Raw genomic sequence first — 13,763 nt, forward strand, 5'->3', positions numbered from 1 at the left:
GAATGGTCTACCACAGCTCCGAACCTTCACGGGCCATCCAGACGAGGATGTCAGAGATTTTATCGTACAGTTCGAAAGCATGGCTGGACTACGAAAATGGCCTGCTGACCAGAGAAGCCATATCATCGGCTTTTACCTGGCTGGCCATGCCAGGGAATGGTATTCTTCGCTCCCAGCTGACGTGAAGGCCAACTATGCCCAGCTGATCGACGGACTGAAAGCTCACTACGATGGGCAGACATACCTACGCCGCCAAGAGTTGAATAATAGAAAGCAAAGGCCCGAGGAATCAGTGAATGACTATGCCCAGGATATCTCTCGGCGTGCACGCAGTCTTGGTCTGTCCGAACACGACAAGATCCACAAGTTTGTTCAAGGCCTACTGCCCCAACTACAAGAACACGTAGTTATGGCCCGACCCACTACATACAAAGACGCAGTGGAACTCGCCACTATCAAGGCAAGTTTCCTCCAACCGAAACCAGTCTGCGGAGTTGCTGTCCAGTCATCAGCAGAAATCCAAGTACTGCAGGCTCAACTGAACGACTTGAAGGAAGAACTGCGGTACCTGGGAAAGCCACAACAGAGAAGCGAAAATGACGACCTGCCACGACAGATGGCTGCCATGGCTAATGCCATAAAGACGCTCTCGACTAAATTGAACCAACCGACCTTGGCAGCGATACCACAGGGAAGGAACCAACCAAGCAGAATGCCGCCTAATCATCAGTACGACACGGGGGGACAGCGAAGTAACCATGGTTATAACCAACGTGGAGGTAGAGGTCAACGGACCACGGAAGGGGATGTTATTTGCTACCATTGTAGACGGGTTGGACACTACAGACGAAGCTGTCCTGATCTCCAAGAGTATTCAAGGCAGTCGAGATACCAGCAACAAAGCCAAGCCTTCCCACCAAGACCGATAGAAGCCATGTCCGACCCACACCAAAATTACCAGCGCCCGCCGTCAAACTAAACAGGGCTTCTATTCGAGGAGTTCGTGTTAGCCAAAGGATAGGAGCCCGAGGAAATGTAAATAACAACACCTTCAAGCCATTTGAAATACAAATGCACCGTATATACCCACGTCAAAGAAGTTTAACGAACCGTATAACCCCACAAGTAACACTAATTATTATGCACGAAGGAGTACACAAATTAATGGACCGTGTAACCAGCCCACAAGAAGCACGGAACAATACGCACGAAAAAGTACAACACCAATTAACCTGCAGCATGAAAGCCCAATAGTCCCCGGAAAAAGTAGCCAAACAAGGAAGGAAGGCAGAAAAATGCCCAATAAAGGAATGATTGGGACGATATTAACCACCAGCCACCAGAATGATTATCAAGAAACAGACAATCAAGCCTACCTACACGCGACCGTTCATCCAAGTCAACCAAGTGGTAAGAAACAGAACCATGGAGCCGAGACAGATAAACAACCTCAAAGTCCCTGCCAAATGAAGACTCATCGTGCGAACGAACAACCTGTTGCTGAACGCGGAACCGTTTCCGACCGGCCAATCGGAAACTATTCCGGCAGAGAACTCGCCAGATCGTTTCCTGTACAACAATCAAGTTTTAATCAAGAAGTTACGCAAGAGACAGAAAGACATGAATTTACAAGGAAAATTGAAGAGACAAACGTAAATCAAGAAGTTGCAGACCACGGCAAAGGAAGTGCCGAACAAATTAATATGGAACCAGTTGCAGAATACGAGAAGACTAAGAATACCAAAGATAAAGACGTCGTTAATCAACAGGAACCTGAAACAGTGGAGGTCCTGACCAATGAGCCCAAGGCTGAGCTTCAAAAGCGCTGTCCAAGACAGAACTACAACCACGAGGAAGGTGTAGTACCAGAAAGTTCGAAAAGAGACGAACTGACAATTAGTATTGATAACGATGCAACTGACGAAATTAACGATGATGAAATTAAAGGAAATAAGATGTTAAAAGTGGCGCCACAAGAATCCGAGAATACCAGTACAGGAAAAGACATGGCAAGTCTGGCAGCAAGCAGCAACTACGAGACCGCGGAAATTAACAACAGAATAGCCAAAGAAACAAGGGACAATTACTACCAGGTATCAGTTACGGCCAACGAGATGCCGACAGACGGAGAATCCACAGTTTATGGGGAAATAGCAGATACCAAAGTAAGGATATTGATAGACTCTGGTGCCGCCATATCGGCAGTTAGTGAAAAACTGTTCGAAGAAATACCGCTTCTCCGAAGCAGCGAACTAAACCAAATTCACAATGTACAAGTCCAGTCCGTGAACGGTCAACCACTCAAGATACTTGGACAGATTACCGTTGAAGTAGGAATCGGAGGGCAAAGCTACGAGTTACAAGCCCACATTATCAAGGACTTACACTACAATGTTGTACTTGGCCGAGATTTCTTAAAGGAACACGAAGCCCAAATTGACTTTGCAAAAGAAACAGTACGATTGGCAAGGTTGACTGAGCAAAGCAGCACTTTCCCAAAGAATACCGCCCAAGACCCGCACTCTCATGGCTTTGAGGCAATTGGAAGAAAGGTGACCTACTACCCTCAATCCATGATGCCGACAACGAATCCACGTACTTTGGTGTTTTTCAAGGAAACGAAGCTGATAAATATCGTAACAAAATTCCCTACCAGGCGCTGCCGCCCTGCTCCAGTCATCAATAATACATGTTCCGGATAGGCGAAACCATTTCTTGACCAAATACTAGCATCTGTCCACTCTGTGCAGCGAATCACTCGTCGCCTGGTCACGCTTCCTGACCAACCTTGTGGAATGCGATTCCTATCTACGAAGATACTACCATTATGCAACTGGCTTTAGTTCATATATGCGATGCCCACGAATGTACAAGAAATCCCTGACAGCATGTAAAGCATGGGCTTTGGAAACGTGTAAAGGAACTCTGTGCATGAAAGAACCTGGCTACGACACCGTTCCCGTTAACGATATCCTGACGTACATTGCATTTTCGCTTGGTGTTTTAAACCTTCTGCTACCTTGCCTTATCTTCGTTTCGGGACGACACTTATATCACAGTCACCGCATTCGCAAGCCGGAAGAAATACACCTCCGCCACAAGGAACAAGTTACTACGGAAGATCCACGCTGTACAGGCTGTAACCACCTCTTACAATTAACAGATCATGAAGACCCTGACAATGGTACAATTGAACTGAACTCTTAGTTAAACTTAATGGTAATGTTGTACAGTAGTGTACACGTTTTACACAATAGCTGCCACGGGTTAGCAGCTCCGTCTGCAGATTTCAGTGTGTTCGCATATTTAATCCAATTTCAAAACAATCGTATTTACTCAACGTTTCATTTGCTATAGTGTGGCCATGTTTTCACGTTTTGTCGTTACCTTTCTATTTAACCTCCTCAATATTGGTTAATTCTTTCAACACATTTCAGGAGAAATGTTAATGTAAGGAGAGGGGTATGTGACGACAGAGAATTTTAGCCGAGTTAATGATTAGCTCAACCGTTCAATATTTAATTCAATTTAGTCAATAAGTCAAATTCAAGCCCAGTTGGTCATAATAGCAGGATAAAAGTTATAGTAACTTTAGGAAGTCTTTTCTTACTACAAAGAATAACGAGTTAATCCGCAGCAATAGATTGTGCATGGCTGAAACAATGCGCTAACAAATCGGTTCCGATTATAACGATCTCACGGGAATATTCGGGTTAGTTCGCGTATTGTTTAGCCATGTGCTCATTAGCGCTAAATCTTCATTAACCTACGATCTCTTTAGAAATTAGTTAGTTTTGTTGGATACGCGGTTGCCACAGACGCTTAAATCTGGGTTGTCCTTAAATATCATTTTAATATTTTAGCTTAGGTTATGACTTGTTTACGATATTTTCTGTTTACCATTTCGGAAATTCTAACTAAGTTATTCCCGTACCAAATTGAGTTAAAGTTTGATTTCTTTTCATAAGATGGTAAACAAAGAGTTAGTCTTTTTAGGAGTATGTACGTTTTTATGTGCTTCATTACGAAGTGGTAAGAAAACTAAGATTTCTCACTGCATAGTTACCAACTAGGCTAAGTAAGGGGGGTGCACGACATACTGGTTGTTAAGATAAAACTGAGCTAGACTGGCAGCTGTCCTTCAAGATCCTTGGACTATAAAAGGAGAGTTACCACGCTAGTTTGGTGTGTTAGTCGGGAACCCGAATGCTACAACAACTTGGTACGCTTCCAACAACTTTATAAGGTATGAGTGCACCTCTTCTCTTGTTACCGAGTGTGGAGTGTAACCAAAATAGTGAGTTAATTTAGAAGTGTGATATCCTATATTTAATCGCTTAGTATGTGTGATTGGTATTAGTTACTTAGTGATATTTATTTCCCTAGCGTGTGATATTTACGATTTCAAGTTGTATTAGTTAAAATTATTCAGTCGTGCGATTCAATAAATTGTTTTGTAAAGTTACTCTCCGTTCTCATTCCTTTGCGTTAACTCAACGAACTCGCGCTGTCGCGGCATTTGAAATATAGTGCCGTCACATACACAATGCTACAGAAATTTACAAAAAAAACCCAAACAAATAACGATAAAAACGTCTCAAAAAACTTACAATCATGTGCAGGCCAGAAAATCATAACAATTTACCTTGTTTTTCAATTCCTATTCAATAAAAAAAAAATATATTCACAGCACCATCTTTAAATGCATTCCAGACATCTTTCCCGAACTGTTAACCAAACAGCATTGGCACATTGGTTCCTATACAAATTTTCAAAACCTCGCACAAATTACATTCCAACCAAAACCTACAAAACCCATGGGCATGAGTAAACTGCGCTAACAGGGTCCAGTTGAAAAATATAGACAAATTATAAATGTAGACCAATTATGAGAAAGGTATTGAGCAAATATTAGCCTGTATATACTTTTTAAATGAAGCATTTTGATTTTAAAGTAAGCCGTTCGAATGTACATGTTTTTGAAACATGGTCACACATCAACCTAGTTACGTTCGCCAAGATCTGGACTGGAATTGGATTTGCAGTTGCAGATTGAGTTATTCCATGACTTTGATGAGTATGGCATAAACGCTCTGCCTCAAACCAGGTTAAACGGCTTTCAACACTGTCGTTCGAAATTTTGCAACTTATTTTTTCTTCTCCTTTAGATTCTCAGAGAGTCTGATACTATTAAACCGTCCCAACCAGGGTCTGGTTTATCATTACCTTGTCAGTATTTTTGCAAACTCAACCAACTATAAAACACTTAATGCATATTGAAACCAGGTCCTACACTCAACCCTTCCAGGTATCCCAGCATACCCTGCTGACAGGGTCTAGTTTTTATTGTTTTCCGTTGTGTTGACGGAAGAAACTCAATTAGCCCCCCCCCTAAACTCGAATTGCCCCCCCCCCTAAAATTTTGGCTGGATCCGCTTTTGCTGTTATCCAATTGTTTTTCCCAAGTGACGAAAATCAATAGACGCAGGACACCTCAACGACAAGAAATGCCTTTGAATTTTTTGTATACTTTATTGCCACTTTTGCCGTCCGCTTTTAGCATATATTTTCGTGATCAGCTTTGTTTCCTAGTTAACTTACAATTTTCCAAGACCTTTTGTAATATTTCCTCACTGCTACCCGCGAAATTTGAACAAATGAATCAACAACAGATGCAGGTAACTTAACTAGCGTGATGTTTTTGACTGCTAAGATATTGACTAATTGCACATCGTTAAGTATGCTTTCGTTATCGGCCAATAAGTAGCAATAAGTAACGGCAATACCTGATTCTGTATGACTTCGTTGAGAAGCACTATGTTGTAGTTGCCTTCTATAGGTATAGCGGTTAGAGTTCCTTCTTTAAAGCCTATTACCCGCACGACTGAATGATAGGTTGTTGTACTTTTAGCTTGGTAGGAGGGCAGGGCGTAACCACTCTCGCAGCGATCATATACACGTAAGTAAGTATCAGAAGCAAATCCAGTTTCGTCGAAAAAATACAATGCCCTAGGATCTACTCCAGCGAATAAACTCCTGGCGCCTCTGTTGTATGTATGGCGAAAACCGTTCATTTTCAACCTCGATGCATTTTTTTTCTGGTTATATTTGACTAGTAGAGTAGACCCCGGATGGCTGACAATGATGGAGCTTGCGCTGGCAAAAGGTTAATATTGTGTACAACCATTTGTTGCATTTCCCTTATGTACATTTTTGGATACATTACGACAATGGCTTCACAACGATATATGTTTCAAGCCACCGGGGGAAGACCTTCGGTCGCGAATTTTCATGAACTTGTGGCATAAACGTAGCTTTTGTACCAAATAGGTTTACTGTATTTCTTACACAATTGTAGCTCACCTAACGAATCCTTGCTGTAGCAGTGACACTTTGAAGGTTAATATAGGTGACTATAATCTGTATGGACAGAAGAAATGATTATAAGCACGTTTTATAGAATATTCTAGATTTCCAGGACATTCTTGATTAGTCCTTGTTATAGAAAGTTCTAGTAAGTTAGGATTATAAAATGTCTATTTATAGATTAAGCTTGACTTGTTTATCGTAATTTCTGGAAAACTCTATGATGTAATGTTAGAACATTCTAGAAAGATTGTAAAAGACTATATAAGGAGTTGCAGTAGTGTGTGTGAGTTCAGAGTTCATCGTGAATTGTTCGTTCGACACAAGTGCTAAGAAAATAAATTGTAAAGGGAAAAATTGATCTCAAGGTTTATCGCGAAACCACTGTATTTGTTTCTGTAATGGATATGCAGCTCCATATCGGTAGACACCTTGAAACTCATTTAATCGCCAAGACATTTTTAAAAGTCAAATAGAGCTAATCCAAAATTAGTCTTCCTAGCCAAACATGGTTTGCAACTTGCAAAAATATGCATATTCATGGACTTTGCCAGCGTTCGACAAGATTGCTTTGTTATGCAAATCCATAATTATCGCAAGCGAGAGCCAAATTTGGATGACTAATTTTTGCTGATTCGACTTTTGAAAACCTGCACATTGTTTGTCGGAGCTAAAAAAAGGAAACATCAACTACTGGTCATACTTCCGCAAAATGCAGGAAACACGGGGTAATTAGTGCACTCCGATGCTGTGACAAGTTGTTGTGTGACTATGACGTTTACACAGTTGAGCAACACGTACTTGATATATATATAGCGCTCGTGCTTATCAGTGTCTCGTGATCTTGTGTTTAACTGTATGTAAGAGTTCGTAATAAAGCATTTACTGTATACACACTGTATACATTATACATGGTGGCAGCCGGTGAGTCGACTCCACGTTAGTACAAGAAAAAAAAAAGGAAACAAAGACAGAAATGGCCTCAGGATTTAGACTACCGCCCCCACCGCCGCTGGATATTCATGATGCTAAAGCCGCAGAGAAATGGAAGAAATTCTTATTAGCTTGGAAAAACTATTCCGTAGCAACAGAGCTGAATGGGAAGCCTCAAGCCGTTCAGGTCGCAACACTGATCACGGTAATTGGAGAAGAAGCCCGTGATGTTTACTCGACATTCAGTGATTCAGAAAACGAGGATGAGGATGAAGAGACTGAAATCGAACGAGTTCTGAGGAAGTTTGGGGAGTACTGTCAGCCACGCAAGAATGTACCATTCGAAAGCTATCGTTTTAATACAAGAATACAAGAAGCAGGAGAGTCATACGACCAATACAAGACAGCGTTACGCAAACTAGCAGAAGGATGCGATTTTGACACAATAACTCCTGATGAAATACTACGCGACCGCCTTATCTTTGGAATCAAAGACGCCAAAGTTCGCGAAAGGTTGCTGAGGGAAACATGGCTGACACTATCCAAGACCGACGAAATATGTCGCGCTTCAGAAAGCATGATACAACAGATGAAAGTCGTCCAAGATAGCAACAATACCGGCTCGGAAGTAAATAAATTCTACAACGAACGGGTAACGACACACAGGAAGCCAAGGAATGCCTCACGTCGGAAGTCGTCAAATGAAAGACAAAGCACAGAACAGAGCAAAGAATGCGATAACTGTGGATACCGTCACGCTGCAAATCGGGAATCCTGTTCAGCATTCGGGAAAGAATGCCGAAGATGTGGGAAAAAGAATCATTTTGCACCCAAGTGTAGACAAGAAATGAATCATTTTGCATCCAAGTGTAGACAAGAAATAAATGTCACCGAGGAGGAGGAAGACCCTGAATCGGAAATGTATCAGACTGATGAGATACTTGCTGTCAAATTAGATGATTCGCAGCTGGTCACTTTGAAATTAGAGACAGGCTGTTTCATACGATTCCAACCGGATACGGGAGCCCAGTGCAATGTGATACCTCTACACATATACAAGAAAGCAACAAAGGATTGCGAATCAGTACAGACGAAGCCCGTACAAACATCACTGGTGGCCTATGGAGGAGCAAAGATCGCAGTGGTCGGTGAAGTGTGCCTCCGTGTTTGGAGAAACGAAACGTCGTGTCTACTTGACTGCAAAGTAGTAGATAACAAGGACATTCGCCCCATCCTGGGCCGCAGGGGCTGTATTCGCATGAATATTATCCAGTACACTGACAACGACCTCCTGAATAAGCCCGATGTTAACGGAGCGCCAATATACTCGGTAGAGACCCAAAGTACACCCATATCAAAGGAAGAGCTTTTCGCCAAATTCCCAAATGTGTTTAGTGAAGGTGTTGGAAAACTGGATGGAGAATACAGGATACGGCTCGACCCAACGGTCCAACCAGTGCAGCAAGCCCCCCGACGTGTACACTTCGAGTATTGAAAACAACATGTCTCAAGCTTTTTTCACTCATTTTTATGCTCCCCCATCCGAAAAGAGACCAAGAATACCTCAATTTATCTTCAATGAAGAGACAAGTGTTAATTTGAATGTCCCTACGGCTACTCAGTCATTTTGCCATATGACTGAAAATCAACAAGAAAACATTTCTAAACTACAGGCCAGGATCGTAAGGATTGATAAAGCTTTGGCCCTTTCAACTTCTTAAAAAAGCGTCTTACGTCAAAATTTGCTTAAGGAAACCAGACCTTTCATGCAGGCTAGGAAGCCATTTTCTGAGCTTAACAACAGCAGAAAAGCACACATCATCAAGAAGAGTGTTGCTGTGTGTCAAAAAATAGCATTCCCAAAAGTTAGTTTTTTGTCTCTAAACTCAATGTACATTTAACTCTTTCGGAATTTCCCTATTTTCTTTTATTTATTTCCAGTCAAGTTCGAATCCTCAGCCTGGTTCATCAACAATTTCAACACCAGAAGAAGAAGTAGACCACCTAAAGGAAATGTTCCCTAATCAAAGTGAAGCAAATTTGCGAGCCCTTCTGTCATCCCATGGCTCTGTATCACAAGTTGTCCTATCACTATCTAGCCATGATGAAGCAGAATATGACAGTAATGATGACTTAATGCAGCCTTCCCCTCTCTTCAAAAGAATCACCAAAAATAAATCCAATAAAGCAACATCTTTACAGTCAATCTTGGCAGAGTTATGGGGCAAATGAGTAACGAAAAGATTAAACTGACAATTGACCAAGAAGATATTTTCAATGATGCAGTTGTATACTACAAAGATCCGGATTTTGACCCAAGAAAACAAATCCTCATTGTATTTAAAGATCAGCCAGCAGCAGGCTCTGGTGGTGTGACACAGAATTTCATCACTCAGTTGCTTGCTCTGATATCAAATGAATTTTTTCAGGGAGAAGATTATAGGCATCCAGTCTATAATTCTAACATCATGGCAACAGGCATGTTAAAATTACGAGGAATGATCATCGTACAAAGTGTTTTACAGGAGGGCCCTGGTCTACCTGTCTTCTCTCCTGGAATGTATAATTATCTTACAACTGGAGATCTTGACTCCACTGTTGGGAAACTCACCTTAGACGACTGCTCAATGAGAATGAAGTCATGCATTAACGTGGTAATTGTAATTATTACAGTGATGCTACTTTAACTGGGGTCACTTGAATAAAACTGAACAATCAGCAAACAGAAAAAATTAGACAGATATAATACTTTGAATTACAGGGTATCTAAGACATGTAATTACAAACCTTAATATCTTTTCAAACAAAAATACAATTTGCATAGTTACAGTTAAAGCAGTATTCAATCCACACTCAGTTAAAATCCCAATTGTCAGTTCAGGATCAACCTCATCTTTGTTATTTACATCAACTGCACTTGCAATCTATTTTAAAATAGCACAAAACAGAATACGTAGGTACGTGAATTAATATGTGAAAATAAAGTTTATCTATGTATGTACGTACGTACGTACGTACATACATACATACATACATAAACTTTATTTTCACACGATATTTAATTAAAGTATGCGCTTATGGGGTCGTGCATCTCAAATCAAATACAATAAAAATAGAAAGGAAACCAAATAAATATTGACCTAAAATTAATCATCTAAAAATTCCTAAAAATGCTTAAGAATATTTATAGTCCTGCTTACTAAAATTAACTGTAGAAACAGATAATACCCTAAAATGAAAATTATGAAATTCTTTAATCTTACTTAATCTAAAATCTTTAGTCTTACGAAAAGCAAGAGCAGTATCAGAGGTTTTTGATGTAATTGTGTTTCACAGAACAGCTCCTCTATAACTAATAGATTGTTCTAAGTAACGAGATGAAATCCTAGGTACCTAGATGTGAGACCCCCTTAGCAAATATTTCGACTTCCTCCTGTCAATTATGCTCATTTGTTTCGTTAATAAATTATTTTAACCACTATGAATTAATTTAAAAAATTTAGTCTTGTAAATATAAGCCAAAGAATGCCATTAGGCTGTATTGAGGGAGTCTTCATGGGATGTATCCTTTAAATCATAAATTAACTTTGCTGCACGGCAGTGGAGTTTTTCAATTGACACAAATAACTCAGAGTTACTGCAGCGAGCTCATAACCAGACTATAGGTGACGGAAGGCAAGATAACACTAAAATAAAAAAACTATCAAAACTTTAAAAAAAATATATCAAACTTATCGAATTAATTAATATTCCACGACCCTAAAATAATACAAATCAATACTATGAAGGCCTCTTTAAATCCTAATACAGAATTTGTCCTGATTTGCACAAGATTCGCCTTGAAATATCTCGGCCAAATTACATTTAATTTTAAAATTTTTAATCCGAAATAAAAGCAGTAATGTAGACATTTGATAAGTAACATGAAATATTTGTGTTCGATCTGAATGAGGTTTGAAACACCTCGCTTGCAGCTCCCTGTTTTAAATCTTCATCAAGATCTCCCGGTCATATCGCATATATTACAAATGAAAGTTTGGTCAATGGGACACATCATTCCAGCTCACACTAAATTTTTTATGAAGAATACTCCCAACGATTGCTAACCAATACAATGGACGGACGAGAAGCCAAGCATATCATGTTGATGAGGCTGAGCCAAAATACCACCTATCAAAACCGCTGGAAAAAAATCTTTAGGCATGAGTTTGTCAAGCTAATATGGCTTCGAGAGCAGGAGGGATACAGCAGTGGAGAGCTACTGATGTACCAATGCTACTGACCGGCGTGATCGATGTTCTCAGGAAACATTTGACGGTATAGTCAAATAGCAAGAGGTTCCCTTGAGCCCCCGTGGCGACTTTGACTTTGAGTTTCGTCTGAAGCTGCTTCTGTTGGGGTAGTTCCACGTCAACTGTCACGAATATCGACTTGCTTGGCTCATCCTCAGTAATGTGATCTATGCTAATGTAATGGACAGGAATGTCAGGGAGTCGAACTGGTCCTGGTCTTCATCGTGCTCTCAATTTGACTTACTTGATTTTTCTGCTTGCAGACCTGTGTGAAGTGGTTCAGTTTGTTACAGTATGGCAAAACTGTCCTTTTGCCGGGCATCTTTCTGATCTGTTTGGGCGCCTCCACAATTGTAGCATTTTTGTGCTTCGGTATACCTGTGGTCCGTGTCTGTAGTTTTCCTGGGATCCCTGTGATTTTCGCGCCTTGCTTTGCTTGGGGTTCCTGTGTTTTCGGAGGCCATCTTGGATATTGTGGATTTTGACTGATGAATTCCTTGTTTGTTGGCGTACGACGTGCATTGTACAGGAATATCTTCTTGAATTGTTGCTTGCCATCGTTTCCAACTCTTTTCCTTGAGGATTTCTCTGATTTTTTCTACTCGTGTGCCGATGACGATCCTATCACAGAGCATTTCGCTTTCTTCTTTAAATTCGCAATCTTTTGCTTAACTTTTGAATGTCAGTAATAAAATTCTTCTAGTGGCTCGCCTGGTTTTGGACCTGTTTATGGAATTGGTATATCTTGCAAATACTGGGTTGATTTGGGGACTGACATGCTGTTCGAATCGATCATAATATATCTGGAGTTTACCTTTATCTTCCTCTGTGATGTCTGAACCATGTTTTGAAGATGTCCCTGCCCTTTTGGCCTGCCCAAATTAGAAGATAGCTACATTTCTCTGCTTCACTCCTGGTTTGAGCGGGCCTGTAAACATTAATTCAGCGTGTTGTTTGAAACGTCGCCACTCTTCTCGGATGTTTTCGCCCATCCCCAGCGCATCACTGGGTTTTCCCCCAACTCCACTTAAAGCCATCTTGGGAGTGTTCTCACTGCTTGTCCCCATACTCGTGATTTTATTTCTTACACATACGTAAAACGTACGGTAAAGACTGAATAAATACCTTAATATAGTAAATAACTTAGTACGTATGACAATAGTAAACTAAGAAACATTAAACTGCAAAACGATAAGAACTATTGAAACGAATAACTTAACATTTGTTGTACGAAGTGACGAACGGCCGAGCACCACGAAGTTTTACATAGAGGGCGTATATAAGGGGCTTACGAAAGCTCCTAAGGGACAAACTAAATGACGACACAATGACGAAATACTTAGACTGCACGAGCGAACAAAGCTATAAACACTTATAAACACTAAAGACAAGAGAACTACACTAAACTCATTAAAGGCTTTTCAGATCAACAGGGATTTTCCTCAGACTTCGAGTATACATTATACAATATACATTACATTGTTGAGTTGTACTTCAGAACCCTGTATTATTTATCAGTTGAAAAAGATTTTTTTTACAAGGAAAGATATAAAAAAGATACCATTTCGCAACTCTTTTTTAACGCTTTGACATTTCCAATCAACTAAATCTCTATGACACACAAAACAGAATTGAATTGAAAACTATTAATAACGGTTTTCACTCGTTTTGCTATATTTACCATACGCGCGAGTGTCACGTAAGTAGCTCTGGCCGCATATCTTCTGCATATTTATTTTCAAATTCCTGTACAAACACTTTGTACTTTTTATTTTATTTTGAAGAGCTCTGACGGGTTGAAGCTGAACCGTTGGTAGCAGGTAATCATACTTGTACTTTTGGTATATTCGAGCCCCGCTTTAACTGGTTAAGGTGAACCCCTTAAGCGGGTTTCTACTGTCAACGGTTTTTAGTCAACCCGTGTACGGTTCATTGCCAAAGAATATACTCTCGTACTTCGTTTCTTGGTATATTCAGTACTAAACTCTGGCGCCAAGGCTCTTCGTGCGGGAATTGACCGTTGTAAGTAAACGGGTTCGCCGATGCAGTCGTGCGGTTTGGTAATAACCAATTGTAATGGGTTGAATCACTTTGGTGTAGCGGGTTACTTTTTTTTGCCATTTTTGTGTGCAGATGCGCTATTGCACGTCCAATAATTCGCTTTGGACAAAG

General features: G+C 40.4%; 1 protein-coding gene across 1 annotated transcript; it reads left to right on the forward strand.

Moving 5' to 3' along the window:
- The first annotated feature begins 7,342 nt into the window (after nt 1-7,342).
- LOC148904803 (uncharacterized) lies at nt 7,343-8,794 on the forward strand. The gene has a single exon (XM_089024515.1). The coding sequence runs from the start codon at nt 7,343-7,345 to the stop codon at nt 8,792-8,794; it is 1,452 nt and encodes a 483-aa protein (XP_088880641.1).
- The last annotated feature ends 4,969 nt before the right edge of the window (nt 8,795-13,763 follow it).

This window comes from Actinia tenebrosa, unplaced genomic scaffold (genome assembly GCF_029948245.1).
Source record: "Actinia tenebrosa isolate PJP-AT-01 unplaced genomic scaffold, QUT_ActTen_1.0 PGA_scaffold9__36_contigs__length_13948895, whole genome shotgun sequence".
NCBI classification, from domain to species: domain Eukaryota; kingdom Metazoa; phylum Cnidaria; class Anthozoa; order Actiniaria; family Actiniidae; genus Actinia; species Actinia tenebrosa.

Excerpts from the sequence above, each read along its gene's own strand:
- LOC148904803 (XM_089024515.1), top strand. The coding sequence starts at position 7,343 with ATGGCCTCAGGATTTAGACTACCGCCCCCACCGCCGCTGGATATTCAT.